The 26,770-nt window shown below is 44.7% G+C and overlaps 3 protein-coding genes, 1 long non-coding RNA gene and 1 pseudogene across 4 annotated transcripts; 3 read left to right on the forward strand and 2 right to left on the reverse strand.

Moving 5' to 3' along the window:
• Positions 1–1,575: 1,575 nt before the first annotated feature.
• On the forward strand, positions 1,576–3,483 carry LOC144280431 (uncharacterized). Its single transcript, XR_013348840.1, has 2 exons — positions 1,576–1,825; positions 3,451–3,483. It is a non-coding gene; the product is annotated as an uncharacterized LOC144280431 (long non-coding RNA).
• A 4,093-nt stretch (positions 3,484–7,576) lies between these two features.
• On the reverse strand, positions 7,577–8,814 carry LOC144280438 (histone H2B type 2-E). Its single transcript, XM_077842475.1, has one exon. It carries the CDS (start codon positions 8,415–8,417, stop codon positions 8,037–8,039), a length of 381 nt encoding a protein of 126 aa, XP_077698601.1. The 5' UTR covers positions 8,418–8,814; the 3' UTR covers positions 7,577–8,036.
• Positions 8,663–9,280, forward strand: LOC144280433 (histone H2A type 2-C-like; annotated as a pseudogene).
• Positions 9,281–9,428: 148 nt separating this feature from the next.
• On the forward strand, positions 9,429–10,633 carry LOC144280432 (histone H3-like). Its single transcript, XM_077842469.1, has one exon. The coding sequence runs from the start codon at positions 10,108–10,110 to the stop codon at positions 10,630–10,632; it is 525 nt and encodes a 174-aa protein (XP_077698595.1). The 5' UTR covers positions 9,429–10,107; the 3' UTR covers position 10,633.
• A 6,961-nt stretch (positions 10,634–17,594) lies between these two features.
• Positions 17,595–26,736, reverse strand: LOC144280434 (histone H4-like). Its single transcript, XM_077842470.1, has one exon. The coding sequence runs from the start codon at positions 26,721–26,723 to the stop codon at positions 26,265–26,267; it is 459 nt and encodes a 152-aa protein (XP_077698596.1). The 5' UTR covers positions 26,724–26,736; the 3' UTR covers positions 17,595–26,264.
• Positions 26,737–26,770: the final 34 nt, after the last annotated feature.

Here is a 26,770-nt window from a genome sequence, read left to right on the forward strand (position 1 = left end):
GGTGGTTCTTAAATCTTGCACCAATGGGTATCCGAGGTGTATGCAAAAAAGTGATAACTTTGCATTTGGTTCCAACAAATCGAGTACATTTCCTCGATTAACCGGCACCTGCCTGTAGATCATCTATATGAAAATCCTTCCTTTAGGAAAATCGAAGCTGATTTTGGGGGTTTAATCCTTAATGCCTTCTCTCTGCCTCTGTTAACCAAATCCCACAAAATCTCTTTAATATGTGATAATAGTGATTTCTTCCATTAATTGATACTCAGAAAAATGTATCCGATTTAAAGGCTATTTTCACAATGGGAACAATATATGGGTAATTTCTGAAACAGGAAAGAGTGTGAAATGCTAGAGGAGCAGAAAGCCCCATATGGCTGGGAAAGTGAAAAGGAGGTTCATTGGCTTGACCGTTCTTGTTTTTTGGGGAACTCTTGGATTGTTTTAGCAGGGATGTGCATAATATGACGTCATTAACCTTAAACATTACTCTGATTGCTTAGTGGATCATAGATCCTAGGTTGTCATAGATCCTGAAGTCTGATCTCCAGATCCGCAGCCTTAGCATTACCTGATAATTTATTAAGTGAAAATTTCACGAGGGCATGGGTGGCTCAATCAGTTAGGATGCCTTCAGTTCAGAGCATCCTGGGGTCAGCAGAGAGCCTGCTTCTCCCTCTCCCTCTGCTGCTCCCCCTGCTTGTGCTCTCAAATACTTTTTTTAAAAAGTGAAAATTTCAGTCCTCAGTAATGTGATCTGCTGGGTGATTCTGATGAATGCTGAAATGTGAGAGCCACTAAGAAGTCTAGACATTTTAGATTTGAATACAGCGATAATAATGGTGATGGTTAGATATGTTGAATTAGGATTATATTTTGCAGGTAAAATTAACAGGTTTTGCTGAGGAATAAGATTAAAAGCAAAACCCATAACTTTTTGTTTGAAAAACTGGTGCTGTGATCTTTGTTTTTGTTTTTTAAGATTTGTTTATTAGAGAGTTGGGGTGGGAGGAAAATAGTAAGGGAGAGAATCTCAAGCACACTGCTGAGCCGGGAGCCTGAGGCAGGGCTGATCCCAAGACTCAGATTCTGAGCTGAAATGGAGTCAGCCACTTAACGTACTGAGCCATCCAGGTGCCCTTGAACAATTGGTGCTGTTAATCAGGATGTAGTACTGGGAGGAGGTATGGGGTTGGGGCATTGAAGAGTGATCCAGAATTCTGATTTAAATTTGAAAAGCTTTTTGATATTCAGGTGGACATATGGAGTTGGCAATTTGAGAGCTGGCATGTAGAGCTCAGTGAAAAGAACACACACACACACACACACAGCAGTGGGGATGAAGGCTTACCCTTAAAGTAACAGACAATTTATCCTTTTTTTTTTTTTTTAATTTTTATTTATTTATGATAGTCACAGAGAGAGAAAGAGAGAGAGGCAGAGACATAGGCAGAGGGAGAAGCAGGCTCCATGCACTGGAAGCCCAATGTGGGATTCGATCCCAGGTCTCCAGGATCGCGCCCTGGGCCAAAGGCAGGCGCCAAACCGCTGCGCCACCCAGGGATCCCCCAGACAATTTATCCTTATGTTTACTTCAAGACTTTATTTCTTCTTATGTGTTTGGCATGAGGTACAGCTGATAGTCCTATAATATATATTATTGACTGTAGCATTTACTTTTCTCCTTCTGTTTTTCTAATAGTATCCTGATTTTGATTAAGGAATCCACTTAATCCTTTATGTGTCTCTCAAACTTGTCCATTGTAATCACCTGGAGAACTTTAAAAACTACTCATACTTGGATGCCACCTCCAGAAATTCTGATGTAAGTGTTTTGGGGAGCAGTCTGCACTTTTGAAAAAGCCCTACAGGTAATTCTGATGGGCAGGCAAATTTGAGAACCACTGTCACATGTGCTTCCCAGAAAACGGATCTTACAGGGTTGTCCTGATTGATTTAAATGTAATCCCAAACCCCTTTGCGCATTGATTAGTTCAGGAATCTGGACCAATCTAATTAGCATACACATTTTAGAAATTGAAGTAACTAAGTAAGGAAATATAGAGTGCTTTTATCTTTTGGGAAAGAAGTTTCTTTGCTTTGAAGAACCAGGAAAGATGGTGTTCTCTGGGTGTGAAGGCAAAGAATAATTACAGAGGAAGGTACATGTTAGGGGAGAATCAGAAAACTGAACCACTGATGGGAGTCATCCAACCGCAAAGCCCTGCTGAACTGCCAGACATCCAGTTAAGGCCATTTGTTTGACATACTTTAATTTAAACTAGTTTGATTCTTCAATATTTGAGAAACAATTTCCCAACATAAAAGATGATAGACCTTTTGTCCTGAAAGATCTCAAAGAGGTCAAATAAGGTAGATAAAAAAAAATAGAGGTACTCCAAGTAGACATTTGGACTGTCTTCAAGTGTTAAAATCAATATTTCACCAGGACCAGAGATTAATATTACTATCAAGAAGGAATGTCTGGGGATTTAAGGAAATCTGAGATTTCGTTTAAAAATTTAAATGGGGGCACCTGGGTGGCTCAGTTGGTTAGGCATCTGCTTTCAGCTGGGGCCATGATCCTGGGATCCTGGGATGGAGCCCCACATGGGGCTCCCTGCTCAGAGGAGAGCCTACTCCTCCATCTCCCTCTGCTTGCTGCTCCCTCTGCTTGTGCTGTGTCAAATCTTTTTAAAAATTAAAAAAAAAAAAAACTAATGGAATTCTATTGCTAAAATTTTAGTATTTGTATGTTTCTTAGGCTGCCATAACAAAGTACCAGAAATTGAGTGGCTTAAGACAACAAAGCTTTATTATAGCATACTTCCAGAGGCTAGAAATCTGAAGTCAGTGTGCTGCCAGGGCCCTGTCCCTCTGAAGGCTCTCAAGGGAATCCTTCCTTATTTTTCAGCTTCTGGTAGCTCCAGCCATTTTTTTGGCATGTGACAGCATGACTCTGACTTCTGGCTCAGTTTTGTTCCTGTGTGTTTCTTGTCATTGTCATAAAGACACTAGTCACCTGGGATTAGGGCCCACCCTAATGACCTCATTTTAAATTGATTAGAGGCATATCTCATTTTATTATGCTTTGGAGATATTGCTTTTTTTTTTTTATAATTGAAGGCTTGCAGCAGCGCTAACTGGAACGAGTCCATTGGCACCATTTTTCTGATACCATTTGCTCACTTAGTGTGTCGGTCACATTTCGGTCAGTCTCACAATATTTCAAACTTTTCATTATTATAAAAAGTTTGTTATGGTGATGTGTGATCAGTGATTACAGCTTGCTGAAAACTCAGATGATTGTTAGCAATAAAATGTTTTGTAAGTAAGGTATACATATTGGAGTTTTTTGACATAATGCTATTGCACACTTAATAAAATATAAACATAACTTTTATATGCACTGGGTAACCAAAAATTTCATTTGACTTGATTTACTTACAGTGGTCTGGAACCTAACCCACAGGATCTCAGAGGTATGTCTGTACATCTCTGCAAAGACCCTATTTCCAAATAAGGCTACATTCTAAGTCACTTGGGAGTGAGATTTCAACATATCTATTTATTTTCTTTTTAATTTTTTTTAAAGACTTTATTTATTCATGAGAGAAGAGAGACAGGAAGAGACACAGGCAGAAGGAGAAGCAGGCTCTGTGCAGGGAGCCCGATGTGGGACTCGATCCCCGGGACCCCAGGAGCACACCCTGGGGTGAAGGCAGGCACTAAGCTGCTGAGCTATCCAGGCGTCCCTAACATATCTTTTTAGAGGACAAAATTCAACCCGTAATAGTAGTCAACAGCTGTGATATGCTGAATATTGCCTCCAAATATGTCCACATCTAAATCCCTAGAATCTGGGAACATTACCTTACATGGCAAAGGGGACTTTACTAATATAATTTTGAAATAGGAAGATTATTCTCAATTATTTGGATGAGCCCCAAATGTAATCACCAGGGCCCTTATCAGAGTAAAACAGAAAGGTCAAGAGAGGAAAAAGGTGATGAAAGAAGAGAGAGATTTGAAGATGATATGATGCTTTGAAGAGAAAAGAAGGGACTGTGAGCAGAGAAAGGCCCTCTAGAAACTGGAAAATGCAAATGGATTCTCCCCCTTGAGCCTCTGGAGAACAGTCTTGGTTTCCACTTGGTGAAACTGATTTTACACTTCTGATCTCCAGAACTGGAAGAGAATACATGTGTTTTAAGCCACAAAGCTTGTAAGAGTTGACCCTTGAACAACACATTTGAACTGCACAAGTTCACTTGTACACTTTTTTTTTTATAAATACAGCACAGGACTCTGTTTTTTCTTAACAAAAAATATGATGTATGATGTAAGTATGATTTTAACATTTTCTTTAGCCTACTTTATTGTAAGAAAATAGTATATAATACATATAGCATAAAAACTATGTGTTAATAATAAAAAAAAAAAACACTATGTGTTAATGATTGATATTATCAGAAAGGCTTCCTTCCAGTCAATAGTAGGCTATTAGTAGTTTGGGTGGAATAAAAATTCATATGCAAATTTTAGACTGCTCAGGTGTCAGTGCCCCCAAACCATTGTTCAGTGGTCAACTGCAAAGACTTTCCAATTAGGCCATAGGAAACTAACAGCTATATATAGGATATTTTTTGATAATTGGAGAAATTTGAGTATGGATTGCATATACTTAATATTATTAAGTCAGTATTAAATTTGTTGAGTGTAATGATGGTATGTAATTATATAGGAGAATGTCTTTAAGGGAGATGTGCTAAAGTATTTAGGGAAAAGTGTCATGATGTTTGTAACTTAAATTGTTCAGAAAATGTGTAAGTGCATGAAAAGTCATAAGGCAATTGCAGCAAATAGTAACAACTGGTGAATCTAGGTGAAGATATGGTTGAAGATCTTTTTTTTTCAACTTTTCTGCAGGTTTGAACTTCCCCTCCTTGAGAAATTTTTTAATTGTAATTAAAGACTACTACAGAGTAGTGTCTTTACTACTAGTATAGAAGTAAAAGTGTCTAGCTTCTATCGACATCATCCATTTTATTTTTGCAATAAATTAAATCTGTTAACTGATGCAATTTCAACATGAACATATAAGATTTCTCACCTCATTAAAGGGCTTCTGTTTGAGAGTAATCGTCCATATATTACCTAGAACTCTGAATGTTATTTCTTGCTCATCATACTTGCTCTACTCATTAAAGATAATAGGGACTTACGTGATTGCACTAGTCCAAGGATACTCAAATCACATTGGCTTTGACATTTGGTTATTCTGTCTTCTAAAATCTAAGGTTAAAACTGAAGTTGGATAGGGGATTTTAGTCAAATACTGCAACTAAAGTCATTTTCAGGGAGAAAATGTATCTTGACATGTTACAGTGATTCAAAGTGTTTTCAGAAAGAGATCTATAAAAGAGCAAGAATCAGACTTTCTGCACCAAACTCCTTTCTCTTCCCTGAATTCCAGATTATCATATTTCATACTTCTGTTTGGGAATTTGTTCTTTCCTATCTGATTCCTACTTGATTTTTGCACTCGGATAGCAACCAGGAATCTCACAATTCTGTCCAAAACAGTACTCTTGGATTTCTCCCTCCAAATCTATTCATCACTCATGTCAGTAAATAGAAGCTCTAAGTGCTCTATCCCAAAACCTGCATTAATCCTCTATTCTGTCATAACCTACATTTAATCAGTTTCAGTTAAAATATCTTCACTACTTCCCAGATCTCCACTGAAACCATCTATCTCTCACCTGCTACTGTTCCCTGCTTCTACTCTTGCTCTCCTATAGTCTATTTTTTAACATAGCATCCTGGGGGAGCTTTAATAACAAGTCAAATAATGTCATTACTCTGATCAAACCCTCCAAGGGCACTCCAACTCATTTAGAATAAAACAAAATCTTTGCAATGGCCTATGAGACCTCTCCATGGCCTGTATGATCTGAACCTCAACTAACTCCCTGATCTTTTATCCCTGCAGATATTTCCTTTGCTCACTAGTATGTGCTTCAGCCATACTAGTATTGCTTATTCCTTGAACTCACCAAACTTGTGTCTGCCTCAGGGTCTTTGTAAACAATACCAGTTCTTAGAATACTCTTTTCCAAACAGGCTATGGCTCACCATCTTATTCAGGCCTCTGTTCAAATATTAACTGATCAGACCTATTATGCATGCTGTATTCTATATGTTGTACATCATAGAACATATCATTCCCTGAATATTATACTATTACACACTTCTTTCATTTGCTTGTTTTCAGCCTCCACCAACTAAAATGTAGCTTTATGTGGATAGGGACTTTTTCTTGTTTACTACTGCATCCCCAGCATGTTTTACTTATCTCAGGGTGCAAAATGTCCCCCCCCCCCCCCCCGGTCCTTTATTGCAGGAAATGGTGTGTACACTCACAGTGGAGCCTGAACAGATGTCCGTTTTGCTTTTGCACCTGTGAGTGTAAATTCTGGTGGTAAAGGGAACTATTATTGATGGGTAATATAGTTATACTGAGTTCCCTCCACCTTTAAGAATTAGCTATTTTTAGCTTTCCTACCCATATTCAGAGAATCCTCAGAACCAAATGGTGACTAATGAAGGTAGAAAGGCAAAGTTCTATGCTATATTTGGTGCCCTGAATTAATGAGGAAATAAAACTAGTTTTGGATATATTATCAACAATTCTGGGAAAGGAAATTTTCGGAAAAAGCAAGCATCTGGGTGGTAACTGAAAACTGCCAACAGGTTCTTACCAAGTAACATGGCAGCTACGTAGTCAGGGTCAGTGCTTATCAAACATGAATCACCTGGAGTGTTCCAGAGGCAGTTCATCCTTGCCTCACCCAATGTGCATGATTTGGGTTTGGTGGAAGTAATAGTTTTAGGGAAAAACTGATTCAGGATCAAATGGCCTTTGAACTATTCTAAGGACTGCTTTTAAACATCTAGTCTCAAAAATGGAAAAGGCCCTTTTTTTTCTCTAATATTTAGTGCCCCTATTTTCAGAGGAAGAGAAAGAATTGTTTCAGGCAAGTGACAAAACATCTTTAAGACAACTAAGTTTTAACAATGTTTCGTGACATTTTAGGATTAGCAGCCCAAGTTCTGGAAATCCCGGAGTATTTTTTTTTTTTTTTTTTTATGATAGTCACACACACAGAGAGAGATAGAGAGGCAGAGACACAGGCAGAGGGAGAAGCAGGCTCCATGCACCGGGAGCCCGACGTGGGATTCGATCCCGGGTCTCCAGGATCGCGCCCTGGGCCAAAGGCAGGCGCCAAACCGCTGCGCCACCCAGGGATCCCTCCCGGAGTATTTTATATACTCTTTCCTCCTTCCTTATCCAGGTTGTAAAATAGCAGAACTACAACTATGAACAATTGTGTAGCTTCTCAACACCTGAGCAAGTTTACCATGGAAAAGTGGTTTTTGTATTATCTTATTCTGATAGTTTAAGTCTCCAATTTGAGCAATATGGATTCAGTGTAGCTGAGAGGAATTTCAAATTAAGGACAGGAGCGTTGATAAACTACAAATTACTGCAATGACAGAATCAAGGCAGAGATACACAATAAAAGTTTACTTCTAGGTGGGGGGCGTAGTTTCAAAAGTATTGTTTTGCATTTTTACAAAAACATGAATCTTCCAGAGCAAGAAAAATGGCAGTAACAGGCACGTACCTAATTGCTTTAAACACTCCTTACCACTGATTTCCACAACCTGGAGACTTAGGTTGAATACCACGTCTTGTTAACCGCCCACTACTACCGCTCTTTTTGAAAATACACGTACTCTGAACTCTCCACAATGGTAAAGAATCAAGTTCCACCTTGAGTTCCTTTCCTGTCCTCCAAAGGAAAATATCGATACAGACCAGGGAAGCGAAGTTAGTAATATGAAAAAATAGGCATTTTGAAAACTAGAGACGAAACAGCTCCTTTCGGCGAGAACGTGGGTGGCTCTGAAAAGAGCCTTTGGAGTCAGGCGGCCGGCGACCCCGGCGGGCGCCGCGTCCCGACAGGGACTCACTTGGAGCTGGTGTACTTGGTGACGGCCTTGGTGCCCTCGGACACGGCGTGCTTGGCCAGCTCGCCGGGCAGCAGCAGGCGCACGGCCGTCTGGATCTCCCGGGAGGTGATGGTGGAGCGCTTGTTGTAATGCGCCAGGCGGGAGGCCTCGCCGGCGATGCGCTCGAAGATGTCGTTGACGAACGAGTTCATGATGCCCATGGCCTTGGACGAGATGCCGGTGTCGGGGTGCACCTGCTTCAGCACCTTGTACACGTAGATGGAGTAGCTCTCCTTGCGGCTGCGCTTGCGCTTCTTGCCGTCCTTCTTCTGGGCCTTGGTGACCGCTTTCTTGGAGCCCTTCTTGGGCGCGGGAGCGGATTTCGCCGGCTCGGGCATGGCGGGAAGCACAAGCAAACGGCGGGCACACGGGAGAAGGGACGCCGCCACCGCCGTCAGGCCCAAGCTACCGGAAGCGCCTCGGTACTTAAAGAGGCCGTAGGCAAATTAAGGTTCTGCTTACGCCGCGTCGTGATTCGCGAGTTTTCAGCGGCGCTCCAGCGAGGGGGACGAGATTATGTAAATGAACGGATGCTGGCTGAGCCACCCTATTGGTCGAACGGACAAAGCTCTGCTTTAGCCAATCGCAGTGCTCCGCAGACAATCCCGGTTCTGCCTATAAAAGGGTGAAGTGGCGGACTCTGGGGCGACTTTCTCGGTCGTCGAGCGGGAGGTGTTTGCAGTGAGCGTCGCTGTCATGTCTGGTCGTGGCAAGCAAGGAGGCAAGGCCCGCGCCAAGGCCAAGTCGCGCTCGTCCCGCGCCGGCCTGCAGTTCCCAGTGGGCCGCGTGCACCGGCTGCTGCGTAAGGGCAACTACGCCGAGCGGGTGGGGGCCGGCGCTCCCGTCTACATGGCGGCCGTGCTGGAGTACCTGACGGCCGAGATCCTGGAGCTGGCGGGCAACGCGGCCCGCGACAACAAGAAGACGCGTATCATCCCCCGCCACCTGCAGCTGGCCATCCGCAACGACGAGGAGCTCAACAAGCTGCTGGGCAAGGTCACCATCGCCCAGGGCGGCGTCCTGCCCAACATCCAGGCTGTGTTGCTCCCTAAGAAGACGGAGAGCCACCACAAGGCGAAGGGCAAGTGAGGCCGGCGTCCGGAAGCCCAGCCAGCCCTGGTCTCGAAGGGGACACCTGTGAAATCCAAAGGCTCTTTTAAGAGCCACCCACTCTGTCAAATAAAAGGAGTTGTATACAGTGTCCACCTCTGCCAGTCTCGTGCGGAGGCCCAAGGCGTGGAGGGGGAGAGGGGTTGTCCCTCAACGGTTCCTCGACCCCGAGCCTTGGGCGCTCGGCCATCTTGACCTGGTCTGGTGGGTCGTGGACCTTAGGACTTGGTGGCGCAGCTGGGGGGGCCCGGACCCCCAGGGCGCAGCCACGGTCGACTCCGTCCTAAGAACTGAGAGGCGGTCCCCGACTCTTGCCTCGCGCGCAGCTCCCTCCCCAGTTCCCGAGGCCCGCGCCCCCGCCCCCACCCACACGCACGTGCACTCCCGGCCGGCAGGGCAGCGGGCAGTTTCCGGGAGGGAGTGTGGCGGGCCCGGTCCTCGGCTTAACTGAGCCGGCTTACTCCGGTAAGACTGGGTACTAGTCCCCACGTAGGTTTCTCGAGGCGGGGCCTTGCGCTCGGCAGGCGGTGGGGTGTGATGGGACAACTTTCGGACCCGAAGAGCACCGACAGGCGGGAAAAAAGATCCGCCCGACCACCGACGGGGTTCCTAGAAGGTGACCGGGCGTTTTGGGGGGGACGGGACGTAAAGGCCAGATTGAGGCTGAGTTGGGGAGACCGCGTGGGAAAGAAGGGGGGGGGACCGTGTTCTAAAGGGGGCGAAGGGCTGAGGAGGAACATTCGGACACGGTGGCGATCAAAGATGACCCCCCCCGCCCCCCCGCCCGCGGAAAGAAAGGAAAAACAAGCTAGGGAAGACCGTTGGCAACCTGGAGAGTAGAGAGCGAGGCGGGTGGGCGGGGCTAGGAGGATCCGCCCAGGCCAATCGGTGGCGCCGGGGAGGGTGACGTCGCGGCCAATGGACAGCCAGCGCGGGACTTTCAATTATTGCCCCGCCCAATCGGAGAGAGACGGTGCCTATAAAGACCGCTGCGGCGGGCCGGGGCCCCGTTACTCTCCCGGCCGCTTCGCCATGGCTCGTACGAAACAGACCGCCCGCAAGTCGACCGGCGGCAAGGCCCCGCGCAAGCAGCTGGCCACCAAGGCGGCCCGCAAGAGCGCGCCGGCCACGGGCGGCGTCAAGAAGCCGCACCGCTACCGGCCGGGCACGGTGGCCCTGCGCGAGATCCGGCGCTACCAGAAGTCCACGGAGCTGCTGATCCGCAAGCTGCCTTTCCAGCGGCTGGTGCGCGAGATCGCGCAGGACTTCAAGACGGACCTGCGCTTCCAGAGCTCGGCCGTCATGGCGCTGCAGGAGGCGAGCGAGGCCTACCTGGTGGGGCTCTTCGAGGACACCAACCTGTGCGCCATCCACGCCAAGCGCGTCACCATCATGCCCAAGGACATCCAGCTGGCGCGCCGCATCCGCGGGGAGCGGGCTTGAGTGAGCGCTCGGCTCGAGGTTCCATCCTATCCAAAGGCTCTTTTCAGAGCCACCCACGACGGCACTCGGAAGTAGCTGTGCCACTTCACCTCCGCCTCCTGCCCCGGGAGGGTGGGGCTCCCTACAGGTAGCGCGGAGACCGTGGGTCGGATCCCGGGCGCCGCGTCGGCGGCCAGGACCCCCTGCCAGGCGGCCGCGTGCGCGCGCGCAACTCGCCCTGCTCCCGGGGCCTTTTTCTGGGGCGTCTTGGAAGTTCCCCGCCGGGGCTCGGGGGTGTAAGCCGTCCGCGCAGGAGATGAAGGACTTGCGGGCTCGCGAGCGGGCCGGGGCGGCGAGGAATCGATAGGGGACGCTCGGGACTAGGCGCCCGCGCCCCCCGCGTCCCCGCCGGAAGTGACTCCGAGGAGATCTGGGCGGTGGGGGAGGGAGAATCGGTCTCGGGCTCGCCTGATCTCTGTCGCGACAAGTTCGGGATTCCTCCAGCTTCGCTTGCGCGTCGGGTATCTGTAATGCCTTCCCTGGCTTCCCCGGGCAGCGGGGGGTTTAGCGGGTGCCACTCTCCCCGCCCCCCTTACTCCACCCAGTGTGTCCGGGGTCCCTCGTGCGCCTGAGGGACTTTGCCAGAGGCCTTACGCCCGCCCGGGCACACTCCCTCTCCCCAATCTTGCGCGCCCCCCCCCCCCCAACACACACACCCGCCCGCCTTCCTAATGCCCGTGGACCTTAGGGAAGGCAGCATGGGCAGCTCTCCAGGCCGGAATGGGCCAACTCCGGGGACAGAGGGTCCGGCTTCTGTGGCCCAGCATTCCGTTCGGGGAGTCCTGTGGGCTTCGTTAGAGCAGCAGCAGTGGGGAAGGTGGGCCAGGATGCAAAAGCCCCCGTCACCAAGGCACCGCCCCCGGGGACCTCTCGTCGAGTATCCTTTCCTGCTCACGTCCATAGGAGGAGACTTGTTCTTTCAGAACAAGTTCAGGATTCCTCAGCTTTAAGTATACTTAATTCCTGCCTTTCTAGCCGGTAGCATGACCCCTCCTAACCTCTCCCTCTAAGCCAAAATCGAGATGGAACCGGGGCTGGGGGTGGAGGGCAGGAATATGTCTGACCCAAGGCTATTTGGGTGAGCTGCTCTTTCGTTGGTCCTCTCTCTGCATCGGTTCACCTCTCTCTGCATCGGTTCATAACAGTGAGACTCCGTGTGTTCTGGGAACGTCGCTAAAAACTTCGCCTTGTGTGTGGATTCTCTCTCCACGCTCGGTTTGTCTGTTTTCTTCAGACAGGTGGGAACTCTCTTCAGGTATCTGAGGGGTTACCCAGAGAAAGGAGAGATGTGGGGATTTGGGCTCAAGTTCTTGGAAGAGAATAAAGAGGTACAACATGGTCCCCCTCAGGGAAATGAAGTTCCCCACTACTAGGAAATAATGAGGGTGTGGGCCTTAGGGATGATTTCTTGTACCATTTGGCAAGTGGATTTGCAAGCCCTCTTGGTGAGGTGGGCCCAAGTGTTGCAGAACCCCCTCCACAGAGCTGAGGTGCAAAGGCTCTTTCGATCTTAGATGACACCTTTTTTCAAAAAAGATTTTAGTTATCTATTCATGAGATACAGAGAGAGAGAGAGAGAGAGGCAGACATAGGCAGTGGGAGAAGTAGGCTCCATGCAGGGAGCGGGACCTGGGACTCAATCCTGGGTCTCCAGGATCAGGCCCTGGGCTGAAGGTGGCGCTAAACAGCTGAACCACCCGGGCTGCCCATGACCCTTCTTTTTAACCTTAGTCACTTACTTCACCTGGAATAGGCCAAGACTTAGGTTTTCTGTTTTGTCATAGTCCAGTGACAGGTTAAACATTCCAATAAGAATTCACAAGAAGAGGAAAGGTAGGAAACTTGGTTTCTAAAGCTCCTGTTGCCTCTTCTGAAATGTGTCAGAAAGCAGGAAATCAGTGTATTTTTTGGTAGGAACTGTGGCCCTTCCTCCAGGGTCACAGCAAGCTCCAGAGTATGGCCCCCCAGTTCCTATTCAGAACCGCTCTTTCCTGCTTAGACCCTCATTACAGAATAGATCCGTGGTCCTGGGTCTGTTCTCTGAATTAAGAAGTAGTAACTTTTGGCGGGGGCACCACCTTTGCACCCATCATCTCATCCATCTATGGCAAACCTTTCAGGGATGTAACAGGGCTTTCTGAGATACAATCTGAGGCTCTCAAGTGTGGCTGAACAGACCCTGGAAACTGATGTTGGTACAGGTGTCACTAATCAAATATCCTGTGTTTGCCCACAATATCACATTGCTTTCATTTACCAGTCTGAGGACCTCTAAAGGAAGTCTCCCTGTCTGAACCTCAAAGGGAAATTTATTGGCATTTTTGATACCCAGTCAGGAATAGAATAAAATCTTCTGTTCCTGCTACTGTAAAAGTCTTCCCTCCCAACAGTCTTTCAAATCTTGTTTAGGAGACCGACACAAACTGAGTACATCAATATGAGAGAACAATTTAAAATGTAAGTTTTCGCATTTAATAATCTATAATGAAATCATTTTCTACTCTCAGATGAGAGTTAAAAGATAGGTAAGGACAAGGTATATAAGTGCTCTTTCTGTAATAATTAGCTTCTACACGGCCAGCTGACCTGCCGGAAAAGTTTACCTTGAGCCAGGGATTCTTAAGAAGTGAAAAACAGTCTTTGCTCAGATTTAAATCTGCCTCAGGGTAGTGGGTATGTGTACATATGTAGAGGTAAATTACATGGTATGGCCCTGTTGACACCACTTTTGCTTCTTTTTTTAAGATTTTATTTTCATTTATTCACAGACACAGAGAGAGAGGCAGGCAGAGAAACAGGCAGAGGGAGAAGCAGGCTCCCCACAGGGAGTCCAATGCTGGACTCGATCCTGGATCCCCTGGGATCAGGCCCTGAGCCGAAGGCAGATGCCCAACCGCTGAGCCACCCAGGTGTCCTACTTTTGCTTCCTTGGAAGAGGACTTGGGCATCTGGGTTCACACCCTCCCCTGGTCATCCTTCTCCACATCCCTATCTCAACCTTCTCATATTCTCCTCCTCTTTCTCTGTGAGGCCCACCAATATTCCTGGTTTCATCCATGCTGGCCTCGGCTTTTTCTTCTTTGCAACTCAAAGGAGATCATGGATTCCCTGCTTGCCATATCTCTGCCTTCCTAAAAGTGCTCCAAATGGGTGTTTTCTGCTGAGCTCCCTGTCTTGAGTGTACACCAATATTTCTAACTCCCTTGTGGCCAGATCCTTATGGATAAGTAATAGGCACTTCAAACTCATCTTATTTCTAAAAGTGCATCATCTTGCTTCCCAAAGCTACTTTCCCTCTTCCATATTCCCTATCTTGCTAAAAAATACCTTCATCCCCCAGTCTGTTCAGGGCAGAAGTACCTTCCTCTTGCCCTTTGTCCAAATTTCATGAGGCACCAAATGTTACCAAATCTACTTTCTAATTTTCAATTCCATCACCCATTCTCTATCCATCCATGGTCCCTGCATTAACTGAGGCACCCACCCACTCTGACCTAGATGATTAAGTATTCCGGCTAGACTGAGCCTTGCCACTAAGCTTCCACACTGTGTGAGAGCTACTTTTTTAAAAAGCACTGTTGTGAGCTTGTCATTCTCCTGTTTTAATTTTTTCCACTCCTTCCCATGCTCTTCTGTTTAAAGTCTACCTTCTTTTGCATGATAGTTCAGAGCAATGGAGGTTAATAGCCAGTAGGGACTCTGCAGTTAGAGAACTGAAATTTGATAGCCTTACCCAAATAACTAGTGTGTGACTTCAGCAGATAAATCTCTGTAGGCCTCACTTTTCTAATTTGTCAAATGGGGACAATAGCATCTTGCTAATAGTGTTTTGGGAAATATTAAAAGTGACAATTCCTGTAAGGAACCTAGCACAATGTCTGGTCCAGAATAAACAGTTAACTTTAGCTACTCTATTAACAGTTATTAAATTTAAAAGATCCCAGTAAGAATATACATTAATACTATATACATTAATATACATCTAGTTCCTGGTATTTCCCAGAGCCTCCCCAGCTTTGACGCTCTGGAGCCAAACAAGTCAATTCTGGCCGCACAGAATGTCTGTAGTTCCCAAATAAACAATGTCTTCACAAATTCTGTTTCTTCTATATAGAATTTCTTTTCTCCTCTTTTTCATAGGCCCAAGAACCCATGCTCATTCTTTAAGATCCAGCCCTACGTAGCCCCCCTTTCCTCCTTCATTTCTTTGGGCCTTCCTCCTTGCCTCTCCCTCGTCATAGACTTACACCCCTTCCTGTATTCTACCCTCAGCCTTAAGCCAGCAGCATTGTTTAGGGTGAAGATCATCTTGTTTTCTCTCTTGTTCAGCCCTGTGGCATCAGCACCCAAGCAGTGCCAGGCCTGCCACAGGTAGTCAGGAAATGCTTCACAAGGGAGCTGCCCTTTGACTCTTATAGGAAAAAGTTGGAACAAGATGCCCTAGTTCTTGGGGTCCTTGCAATTATAGATCAGGAGCAGGTCTGAACTGGACTTCTGCAAAGAACTTCCAAGATCCTTAGGGGGTGTCTTGGAACATGGGGGCAAGAAACTTCCCATGGGCAGGGTATCTGGTAAACCTGTTTCTGGTGATAGTAACTGAGAAAAGAGTTCCCTGAACTATATCCCCACCAACACCCTCAATCTGTTCCTGGATGCAGATGATCTGGGGAGGAATGTCTGTCTTTATATCCCCAAAGACCTCTGATTCAGCCCTGCTAATTGGATTTTTTTGGGGATGTGATAGGGGGATGGAGGGGTGATCAGAAGCATACAGAGAAGTGGGAAGAAGAGGAGGGATGGCAGAGGAGAGAAGGGGAATAGAAAATGAAGTTCAGAGTCCTTGCTGCTACGAACTAGGGTTGAAGCCTGAGGCCCTTTGCTCATAGGACCAGGGCTCCTAACCCCTAACCAGGAAAAGACTCTGAAGAGAAAAGACTGGGATCTCTATATCTTCACTTGTAAAGCAGGATCATAATTGCACTCACATTAGTAATGTCATGAGGCTGAAAAAACACCACACAAGATGCTTGGAACAGAGCCTTACGTGTGGTCATAAATCAGTATTATATTAATTACATTATTAATATCGAAGATAGAAATATTAGTGACATTAATATGAATTGATGCAAGTCCAAGTTACAACCATGTCAGGTTACAATCATGACACATAAAAATTGACGAATAATTTTAAATATACAACCAGCTTCTAGACTGTGTGGCTCAGGCAGTAATAATATCCAGGTCCAGGTTCCTAGATGGTTTATGGCTCATTTTCATGGCTCAACTCTCATCATTCAATTTCACAATAACCCTGGGAGGGAGGAAGGCTTTAAAAAAATTTTTTTTTTAATTCTTATTGAATACTTGAAGAAACAAAACCTGATGAGTGCAACACACGTGGGAATGTGGGTTGCCCAGCCAGAGAATAGCCTTGAGCTTGAGTCTTGTGTTTTGCTTTTCATTTTATATTAGACTAATAGCTTCAGAAGAAAGCAATATATGTAATAGTTACAGAGATACAGTATTACTGTATAGCTATAGTAGCTCTGATTTCTGTTGACTTCAAACTACATTACTACCTACTGCATATTCACCCTCATCTAAAAATCAAAACAAGTTGTACAAATGGATTCCGATCCCCCCTTAGGAGATGCACCTTGATATTTTCAATCCTATTATACTCCATTAATAAGAGATACAGTTTCCTGTTTTCTGAATCCATTTTCTGGCTGCTTCTGGTTTACAACCTGCAACTGAAAATCACTACAACTGAGAAAATTATGAAGAACACAGTAAAATCATCACTGAAATGAATAATTATTTTGTTTAGCAGGAATCCCAGCATCTCTTCATACCTAGAAGGACATCTATGAGTTTGCAGCATCTGTGGGAATCATTTCTTTGGGCTGTGTGAGGAGCCATGCAGCATAACGGATGGCATGCTGTGGCAGGTGGCAGACAGAGAAGTTTTGATGAGTTCTCCAGAAGTTCAGAGGGAAAGGTCACTTTTTTTTTTTAAGATTTTATTTATTCATGAGAGTCAGAGAGACAGAGACACAGGCAGAAGGAGAAGCAGGCTCCCTGCGGGGAGCCTCTCATGAGGGACTTGATCCCAAGACCAGGACCCGAGCCAAAGGCAGACACTCAAACTCTGAGCCACCTAGGTGCCTGGGGAAAGGTCACTTGTAACAGGGACTCAGGGAGCTCTTCCTGTAGGCTGGAAGTACAATGAAAGTGCCTGGCTGAGGTAGGTAGACCAATCCAGACAGAGGAACCAAAGAAAGACAAGGAGAACTGTGTGTGGTGGCTGGTCCACAGGGTGGGCCAAGGTCAGGAATGAAAAATGACTTTTTGGTGGTGGGGACTTTGAGGTCAGCTTATTGGTCTTTTGGGGGGTCAGCATGTCAAAACTGGGGAGGGGTCCAATTTATTCTGTCAACAGTGTAGGGAGAAGGATTACAGAAGAGGAAGCAGAATATTTAACATAGAGATGCTCAGAAATATTAGTGGGAGTATAGCTTAGGGGCACCTGGGTGGCTCAGTAGGTTAAGCGTCTAACTCTTGACTTTGGCTCAGGTCATGACCTAAGGGTCGTGAGATGGAGCCCTATGTCAGGCTCACACTTGGCATGGAGCCTTCTTAAGATTTTCCCTCTCCCTCTGCCCCTCCCCCCCAACTTGTACACATGTGCTCCCTCTCTCAAAAAATATAAAGAATTATCAGTAATTGGAGGAAGGCAAATTAAAGCAATAGGAGATGTCACTTTACTCTGGATACTCTGGGAAATATTGGAAAGCTGAATAATGTGAAGGGTTATCCAAGATGGAGGGCTCAGATGATTGGCACCCTACTGGTGGGGTGTGGAACTAGGGCAGCCATTCTGAAGAGCAGCCTGGAACTTTGCCCAATTAAGGATACACATCTGTTTTTGGATATTTATTCAAAACCTCATACAGGTCTATCAGTGCACATGACAAGGATGGTGGGACATAACATTAAAAATAATGTGGGCATTTGTCACTGGGAGAGTAGATGGAGAAAGTGTGGTGGATTCACTCCATGGAGGACTCTGCAGCAGAAAGGGTGGATGAAAGGGACACATAACAAGGACAGACCTTAAAAACATAGTTCTGAGGGAAACGCGACAATAATCAGAATTCAATGTAAAACACGATTTACATAAATCAAAAATACATTAATATATTTTGTAATACATAGAAACAAGATACTTTAAGCATAATAGAATGGTTTTCTACATGGAGTGAAGGAAAGTTCGGGAAATGAGGAAAAGAAAACAAGGCAAGGGAGGGAAGCGCCTTAAGCAGGTGGGTAACAGAATCAGAGAGGTATATAAAGAAGGTTAATCTGGATGAAGGTACAAGAGGAGTCAGAGGTGAACAGTGCCCAAGGCAGGAGGCCTAGTCACAGGCCACACGGACGTAGCAGATGACGGGTGCTGAGGATGAGAACAAGGAAACCAGACACAGCAATGGAGTAGAGGGAAAATTTTGACATTTTTGGACATAGAAGATTGCCTGAGCCTGGGTGGGGGAAGGAACAGATGAGGTTGTTGTGGCAAAAAGTAATCAAAGGTATCTTGGGACCTCCCTGCCTGAAGGACTAGAAGGATCATGCCACCTTCACAGGAAAAGGCAGCCTGGAAGAAGGCGCTGCTGAGGGGGTCACTTCAAGCCACACAGTGTCAGAGCTGTCAATAGGCAGTGGCAAGTAGCCCAGTCCTTCAGGCAGCCAGGAATATAGATCGGGAGGTAGATATAGAGACCCAGCTGGATTCTCTCATCTGTCCTCAGGAGCTAGAGAAACACTTGGAGTTCTTGAGAAGAGCTTGAAAAGAGAAGGTCCAAAGGACAGGCCTCTTAGGAACATCTACACCACTGAAGGATCTAGTGGGAATGGAAGCTGGTTTTGTCCCAAAACCAGAGGAAAACTATGAGAAAATTGGACAAGATGGGGTCCTTACCATCATCAGTATTGTATGGTTTTATTAAATGAATATGGCAAATGTATTAAGATCCTATTATTCATGATTTGAAAATTTTAGACAAATATTTCAGTAAGATTCAAGAGCACCATAATGTATTAGAGAATACCAAGTAATTTATGCTACATAAACATCAGTTTCTTGCTTTGTAAAATAATGTTTACCTTATGGGGTTATTCTAAGATTTGAAATGGTACATGGTAGGTATTCAATATATGGAAACTATTACGCATTCTTTTATTTAAAAATTAATTCAAATCAGGGACGCCTGGGTGGCTCAGTCAGTTAAACACCTGTCTTTGGCTCAGGTCATGGTTCTGTCTGGAGTCCTGGGATTGAGCCCCAGTTGGGCTCCCTGCTCAGTGGGGAGTCTGCTCCTCCCCCACCTTGTGCACATGCTCGCTCACTCTAGCTCTCATTCTCTCAAATAAAATCTTTTAAAAATTAATTCAAACCAAAGAGAGATATCTAAATTCAACCCAAATACCCACCTCAAATTTTGGGAATGGGGTTTCCGTGCCTCCTGCCATCACCATCTCTTTTTCCAATATCTTCTTGAGTCCTGCTGCCACCATTCTTGTCCAGGATCCTCTATGGTTTACAGCAGCCTCCTTATTGGTTTCACTTTCTTATTCTCGGCCCACTTCAGTCCAGCTTGCACCCAAAAGATCACTCTCAACTTACCCATAGTCAACCCAGATCTCTAGGCTTTATTCTTTTGAGTCTAATATCCTCTGCCTGGTCTCAGGTTCCAAGATTCAGCTCTTTAGGTTATGGTTAGCTGTGGTATTGTGCTATATAAGAAATATATATTTGGTCTTTGTCCCAGTTAAGCTTTCTCTAATTCTGTATAAACTCTATATAAACTTCTGTCTCAATCTGCCTCATTCTTATTAAAGGATGCAGTTTTTCATTTAATGGATATTATTTACTCAGACTCATGTTAATGGATATTCAGGTATTTTCCAGATTTTTGCCACTAAAAACACTGCCGCAATTTATTGTCTTTGTGCATATAAATATAAATAACCTGGAGTACATTTTCCAGTAATTTTGATAGTTACTGCTATTTGGAAAAATTGTTTTCCAAAAGTTTTGGTATACCTGGCTCTGGACATTAGCAAACTTTTAAATTTGGCTGGTTTGTTATTTGGTTCTGAATCTCCTAGTCCCTCTCAGACACCAGGAGAAATAAGAAGTCAGGTGTACCCTGATCTTGCAAACTTTCTTAAGGCAGGGGGTCCTCTCCAGCCCATTGGGGCCCCTGCTCAGGGCTAAACTTTGAGCTCATGAGTAAGTATTCCTTAGCCAGGTTGCGATTTGGGGTTTGTTTCTTTAGTTGATCTTTTTTCCTTCCTCTCTTCCTTTGCTACTTGGTTTTTGCGTTTACTGTTTGAGAGGTTATTATTACATTTCATCTTACTGCATTGCAAAGTAGAAAAGGAAATGAAGGGCTGGTGGCCACTTGGGTTTGTCAGGATGAACTCCTGGGCCCTTGCTCACCCCCATTCCATCCTGGTCCTTGGTTCTGTAGGCTCAGAAATCTCATTTTGTTGGTAGGCTGGGGGGGGTGGGCTCCAAGGGCCTAGATCCCACTGACCAGACTCTTAAGGAACAAATGCATATACCCTAATACTAATTGTTATTAATAGGTAGTAGCATTTATTGAGTGCCATAGTACCAACTGCTTTGTAAATATTAATAATACATGTTATTCATGTAAAACCCTGTTACGGTAGGTATTCTTTTCCTCCTAATGCTACTAATAAAGAAAATGAGGTTCAGAGATTAAGGAATTTCCCCAAGGTTTCACTACTAGTAAAGTTAAGTGTGTTAGTTTAGTTAACTAAATAAGTAAAGTTAAGATCTTAACCTGAATGGTCTGGTTCTAGAAATCATGCTCTCTGGATATGCTACCTAGAGTCAGATACCATCTGCCTTGGAGGGTACCTGGGTGGTCACAATGCCATGGTTGTGTTTCCTCCCCTTGTTTCCAGCCCCCTTCTATAATATAGTTGTTGTGGGGGATCCCTGGGTGGCTCAGCAGTTTGGTGCCTGCCTTTGGCCTGGGCTATGATCCTAGAGTCCCGGGATCAGGTCCCACATCAGGCTCCCTGCATGGAGCTGGCTTCTCCCTCTGTGTCTCTCTGCCTCTCTGTCTCTCATGAATAAATAAATGAAATTAAACAAAATATATATATATATATATATATATGTATATATAGTTGTTGTGGTAAGAAATTACTTTGCTATGTTCATGGTTTCCCACTCTATCACTGGACAAGCAATCCCAGAGTTCACTGAACACAAAGGCTCATAGGCCAAATGAAGAGAAATAGATCAAATCACACAATTAATTGAATCCATTTAACACATACAACAAGAAGGAAGGGGAAAGTAACGGGGAAGGTTAACACACCTAGAAGAGGGTACAGTGATGGACACAGTGTCCAACCCTGACTTACACAATCTGTTGTTCCTAGATCTGCTGCATCAGACATCCCTACTACTGGTGCTGCAGGTCAAAGGAATTTATAGCTGAGCATGAGTGAGGAGGCGGGAGGTGCCTGAAGCTAATTTATGCTCACCTAATCACGAGTAATCTGCAGAATAGCTATGGATTGCCCTGTGGGTAGCATGCAGGGCATATTCGGTCACAACAGGTATCACCAATGGATGGCTGATTTAAGGCTTGAATACTGGGTACCTCCGGTACCTCATGAATATTCAACATGGTTCTTGGCCCTTCCACTCCTTCCTAAATCTATGTTTACCAAACATACTCTATTTCTGTTAACATGTCTCAGAAGCCATGCTTATTTGTCATTTACAATTAGTTTCTTCTCAATTCATTTCTCTTACTATAGAAGAATTGAATACTTGAATTTTTTTTTTTTTTTTTTGAGAGAGAGAGAGAGAGAGAGACAGAAAGAGGGTTGGTGGAAGCAGGAGAGAGTCCGGGAGAGAGTCTTAAGCAGGCTCATGCCCAGTGCAGAACTTCAAGTGGGGCTCGATCTCACAACCCTGAGATCATGACTGAGCAGAAATCAAGAGTCAGATACTTATCCGACCGAGCCACCCAGGTGCCCCAAGAATTGAATATTCTTTTTTCTTTTTTAAATTTATTCATGAGAGACAGAGAAAGAGAGAGAGGCAGAGACACAGGCAGAGGGAGAAGCAGGCTCCGTGCAGGCAGGTAGCCCGATGTGGGACTCGATCCCGGGTCTCCAGGATCACGCCCTGGGCTGAAGGTGGGCTCCAAACTGCTGAGCCACCCGGGGATCCCAGAATTGAATATTCTTAAGTAATACTTTTAATACATAACAGTCAACCCAGCTGGGGAATCTATTTGATTCTTTACGATGACCATATTTTCCTGGTTTAATCCTGAAAAATATGGCCCTGCCAACCTGTTCATACCTCTTTACCCACTGTCTACGTTCCTCTTGAAATTTTGGCTATACTGATTCCCCTCCCCACTAGTTACAGAGTGTGTAAGAACTAGATTGGGTGAAATTGGCAATAAATACATTAACTTTAATTTCTTTTTATGTCACTTCAGGGCTTTAATCTTTCACATAAATCTCTTGAATTTTAACACATTTCTGTGAAAAAGACAGGAATTCTCAGTAATGCTAAACATGAGAAACCTGAACTTTGACAAAGTTAGGAGTTGTCATGGTTCATATAGCCCAGGTTATCTATCTATCTAATGATAGAGGGAAAGCTATACATGCTTATTTTAAGAAATTTAAACAATTCAGAAATGTTCAACAAATGTAACAGGAAACCCAAACCAATAAATCCTTCTTAAATATTTATAAACCTTCCTGGTAATTCTGTATACAGCCATACATATTTATATATATACTAGTAACATTTTGTGTACATGGTAGTTCAGTTCTTTTGGTTCAAGTAGAGAAATAACACAGCCATCAATAATTAGAATATGAAGTACAGAGTGAAAGGCTTCAAAGGAAGAAAATAAGAATGTAGTTAAAGATGACTCAGGAGCAGCTAGCCTGGGTTTCTGGGAAGAAAATGCAGCTATTCAGACAAGAAGGGAGCCTGGAAAGGGAAGATAAGACTGCAAACTAAAAACAAACAAACAAATAAAATAAAAATAAAAGATTTAAAAAATTTTTAAAAAAATAAAAAAAATAAAAGACCACAAACTGATCCATTGTGAACTTTGATTAGCCACTGGGACACTTAAGTGCCTTTACTTCCACATGGAAGTAGACCTACAGACTAGATTCTATAATCATTTATATATAGTCTAGTGGAAGTCCTGAAATCACCCAAGGAGGGAACAGATGGCAGCCAGGGCTGGTTTACAGAGAGCATCTGAGTCACTCAAGGGTGGAAATGAGAAATAAGTTATTTCATTAGAGATTAAAGAGATTAAATAGCAACATATTCCTTACTATTACAGACAGTTAAGGACAATAACAAACAGCCATTTATTAGCACAAAAAGATGCATAATGTGTATTTGGTAATTTAGCAATACTCAGAGGCTGGATCCAGCTAACAGAAGATTCAATTATGCCATATAATTGTTTTTAGTTAATGAGACAAGATAGGAACAAGAATTCCTATTAAAATCACTGTAAAGAAGAGGCATAATTAATAGGTAAAGGACCACTGCTTGGAGAAACTTAAGACAAAAAAAGTATCCACTGATTATAAAATTCAATACTATTAACAACTCAAGCCAATATTGTTTAGGAAAACAAGGTGGCTACATTTTTCACTCATACATCTTTTATGTTTGCCACAAATGCTTTGAGGAAATAAGTAGTTTTACCTTTTTCCTTCTGTAACATTTTGTACTACAGAAAATTTACTAGGATCATTCACCTAGTGATTTACTTTTGTCCCTTCAAAGAAAGAAAACTTTAACATTTTGGTAAACAAATTAGGGCAATATATATTCAGATTTAAGTACTCTAGTTTCGGGACACCTGGGTGGCTCAGTGTTTGAGCGTCTGCCTTCTGCTGGGGGAGTGATCCTGGAGACTCAGGATTGAGTCCCACATTGGGCTTGGGCTCCTTGCATGGAGCCTGCTTCTCCCTCTGCCTGTTTGTCTCTGCCTCTCTCTCTCATGAATAAATAAAATCTTTAAAAAATAAAAAATAAGTACTCTAGTTTCATTTAAAGAAAAACTGTGAGAGAGATCAATGGTGCTCAAATCAGGTATCATAAAATCACCTGGGGGGTCTTCTTAGAATTTCTCATTCAGTAAGAATGGGTGGATCCAAGATTTTGCATTTCTAACAAGTTCCCAGGTGATCTGATGTTCCTAGATTAGAGACTACACTTTGAGAACCACTAGTTTAGAAGGACATATTTCTTGCCCATCTTCCATTGTTCTTTGAGTTTTCTTAGAACTTTTATTTCCTCCAGAATAGTTCAGTGAGGATCAGATTTATCCAATCCTTATTGCCCTTAAAATTAGAAAAAAAAAAAAAAAAGACAAAAGACAAAAAAGCACAGTGCCATTTGCCACAAGCCCTACCTCCACAGGCAAGATTTCCCATTTCTCAGCTAGTGACTTCTGTAGTTTTAGGACTCCAATGGTAATTTTTGTCTGCATTTCTCATCATACTGAACCAGTGCAACACGGGCTATTCCACCATTTATGTAAGTGTGTGTGTATGTGTGTATAAATATATAATTTTTATGTATTTTTTCCTCCCCATTCTTATAAACTGCTAGAGGGCAAATCTCTGATCCTTTGGCTTTCTGGCACCTCCATTGCTAAACACCATGTTTTAAACCGAGTTCACCGTGTGTTTGAGGCTAATGAGAGCGGCCAAGTGTGGAGACCAATAAATAACGCAAGAGCTAGCCTATCTGTGGGGAGCTGACATAGTATTTCTTCTCTCAACCACATACACAGCCAATTTTATCTGTAAAATTATAAGCTTAGAATGCTGAAAAAAATTCTACTTGCGTGTAACAGCTGCAAAACTATAATCAGGCTTAAGGATAATGTGAACCTACCACATTTTAATCCAAATCAGGACAATTTAGTAGTGCAGAGAATGGTTTACTGCATTCTTTACCAAGCTGATATAGAACAACCTGCTTCATCAAAAATTGTGCTTTCTATATTGATGGGTGTTTTCCTATGGGTCTCTACAACAGGCTCTTACAGAAAAAGTCACATACCTGAATTAACTGTATTTCAACGAAAACATTGCAAAGATAGAGAGGCAGCATCTATAAAAGCCAAGCTGATGGGGGAACAGAGGACTGGCTGAGGACAAACCACAAGTCTGGGCCGCACATTGACAAGTCCTTGAAACAGGACATTCTTCTATGGACTCAAGACTCAACTCCCTCGATGTTAATACTTTGCTAAGAGCAAAAGGCAATCTTAGCCCATCCCCCAAGACCCTGTGCATCTAATTTAACATTAAAACTCCTTCAGAAATTTCCTTATCTCTTAACCCCCTGAAAGATAGGTGTTGGCAATCATCCCCCATGCAGATGGCCCACTGATACGCATCTTAACCGTCTCAGGACAAAGGTTTTATTAGACGGTAATAAATGACCTTTTCCCCAATAATAGCTAGTCTCCTCAAGGTTCTGGAGACCTTGCTTCCAAAATTCCTTAGAGAGGACGCTATCCTCAAACCCCTCTCAGCTCCCAGGGATAATCAACCGTGGGCTTTTCCTGCCCACGGGTCCTGTCCCCTTGCTTTAATAAAACCATTTTGCACCAAAGACGTCTCAATTCTTTCTTGGTTGTTGGCTCTGGACCTCACCCCACCAAACCTCTAACCTATATTCCAAAACTTCAAAGCAGACTATATAACCATTATCATGGAAGTAAGTCTTCAGGAGTTATCTCCTCTTAAGTCTTTGACTTAATTCTTGGATATAGCATTTTAAAAGTATACTCTTAAGCAGACAATATGCCAACTTGCTTGAAAACTGCACTGGTGAGCTCGTCTGACCTCATACTCTAGGTTTAATTTTTGAATGGTTGATGACTGGACTTAGGCTTTCAGTGCTCATGCACTGTTTGGGTTAAAAGATACAGATCACAGAACAGCGCCCAACGTTAAGAGGGCCCTTAGGCTATCTAAGCTCCCACCGTCTTGCTGTGGGAGTGAAATGCAAAAGAATTGAGGCTTAGAACCATCCGGTAGCCTGAAGGGCATCTCTGGATTCCGAACTGTGCACTAACCCCCGCCTTTGCCCAAGCAAACGTAGCGAATTAGATGGTTTAACCTTACCCCTGGACTTCACGGATCCTGCTTTCCACAGCCCGACCCAACAATCACAAGGACAGCGCGCCTAGAAGCAAGGAGATACTGCTTCATCTGGAGAACTGGAACGTAAAACAAAAATTCAAAGAGCCAACAAGCATGAAGTGCTAACTACCAAAATCTCCAGGGCAGTTAACGCTTTGAGCACCATTCCCTCCCGCCAACCTAACTCGACTCCAGCTCGACTCCTCGAGGCAAGGCTGACCTTAGAAAGGCCAGTCCTACCAGGTGCCCAGCTCTTCTGAAGACAAAATGGTTGGCCCTAAAAAGGGCCGTTGGCATCGATCTACGCAGGGCGGAGCGGCAACTCAGCCCCCAAAGCCGTAGAGGGTGCGGCCTTGGCGCTTAAGCGCGTACACTACGTCCATGGCCGTGACCGTCTTGCGCTTGGCGTGCTCCGTGTAAGTGACGGCATCCCGGATCACGTTCTCCAGGAACACCTTCAGGACACCCCGAGTCTCTTCGTAAATGAGACCCGAGATCCGCTTCACTCCCCCACGCCGAGCGAGGCGCCGGATGGCCGGCTTAGTGATGCCCTGGATGTTGTCTCTCAGGACCTTACGATGACGCTTCGCGCCACCTTTGCCCAGACCCTTACCACCCTTCCCTCTCCCAGACATGGCAACCGTGGTGTGAAGACACAGCCTCTGGTATCCGCAGGCTGGCTGTCCCCCTAATATACAAGAGTGCCGGACCAGATTGAGAACAGAACGCGCGCGGCAGGAAGCCCGCCCCGCGTCATCCCCGCCCGCCGGGCATTGCGTCATTTCCTGCCCGCGGTTTTCCCGTCCCGCTGCGCCCCCCACCCCCACCC

This window comes from Canis aureus, chromosome 12 (genome assembly GCF_053574225.1).
Source record: "Canis aureus isolate CA01 chromosome 12, VMU_Caureus_v.1.0, whole genome shotgun sequence".
In the NCBI taxonomy this organism is placed as follows: Eukaryota; Metazoa; Chordata; class Mammalia; order Carnivora; family Canidae; genus Canis; species Canis aureus.

What these genes read in the sequence shown, in the direction of transcription:
- LOC144280438 (XM_077842475.1), bottom strand. Translation starts at nt 8,417, where the DNA reads ATGCCCGAGCCGGCGAAATCCGCTCCCGCGCCCAAGAAGGGCTCCAAG.
- LOC144280432 (XM_077842469.1), top strand. Translation starts at nt 10,108, where the DNA reads ATGGACAGCCAGCGCGGGACTTTCAATTATTGCCCCGCCCAATCGGAG.
- LOC144280434 (XM_077842470.1), bottom strand. Translation starts at nt 26,723, where the DNA reads ATGACGCAATGCCCGGCGGGCGGGGATGACGCGGGGCGGGCTTCCTGC.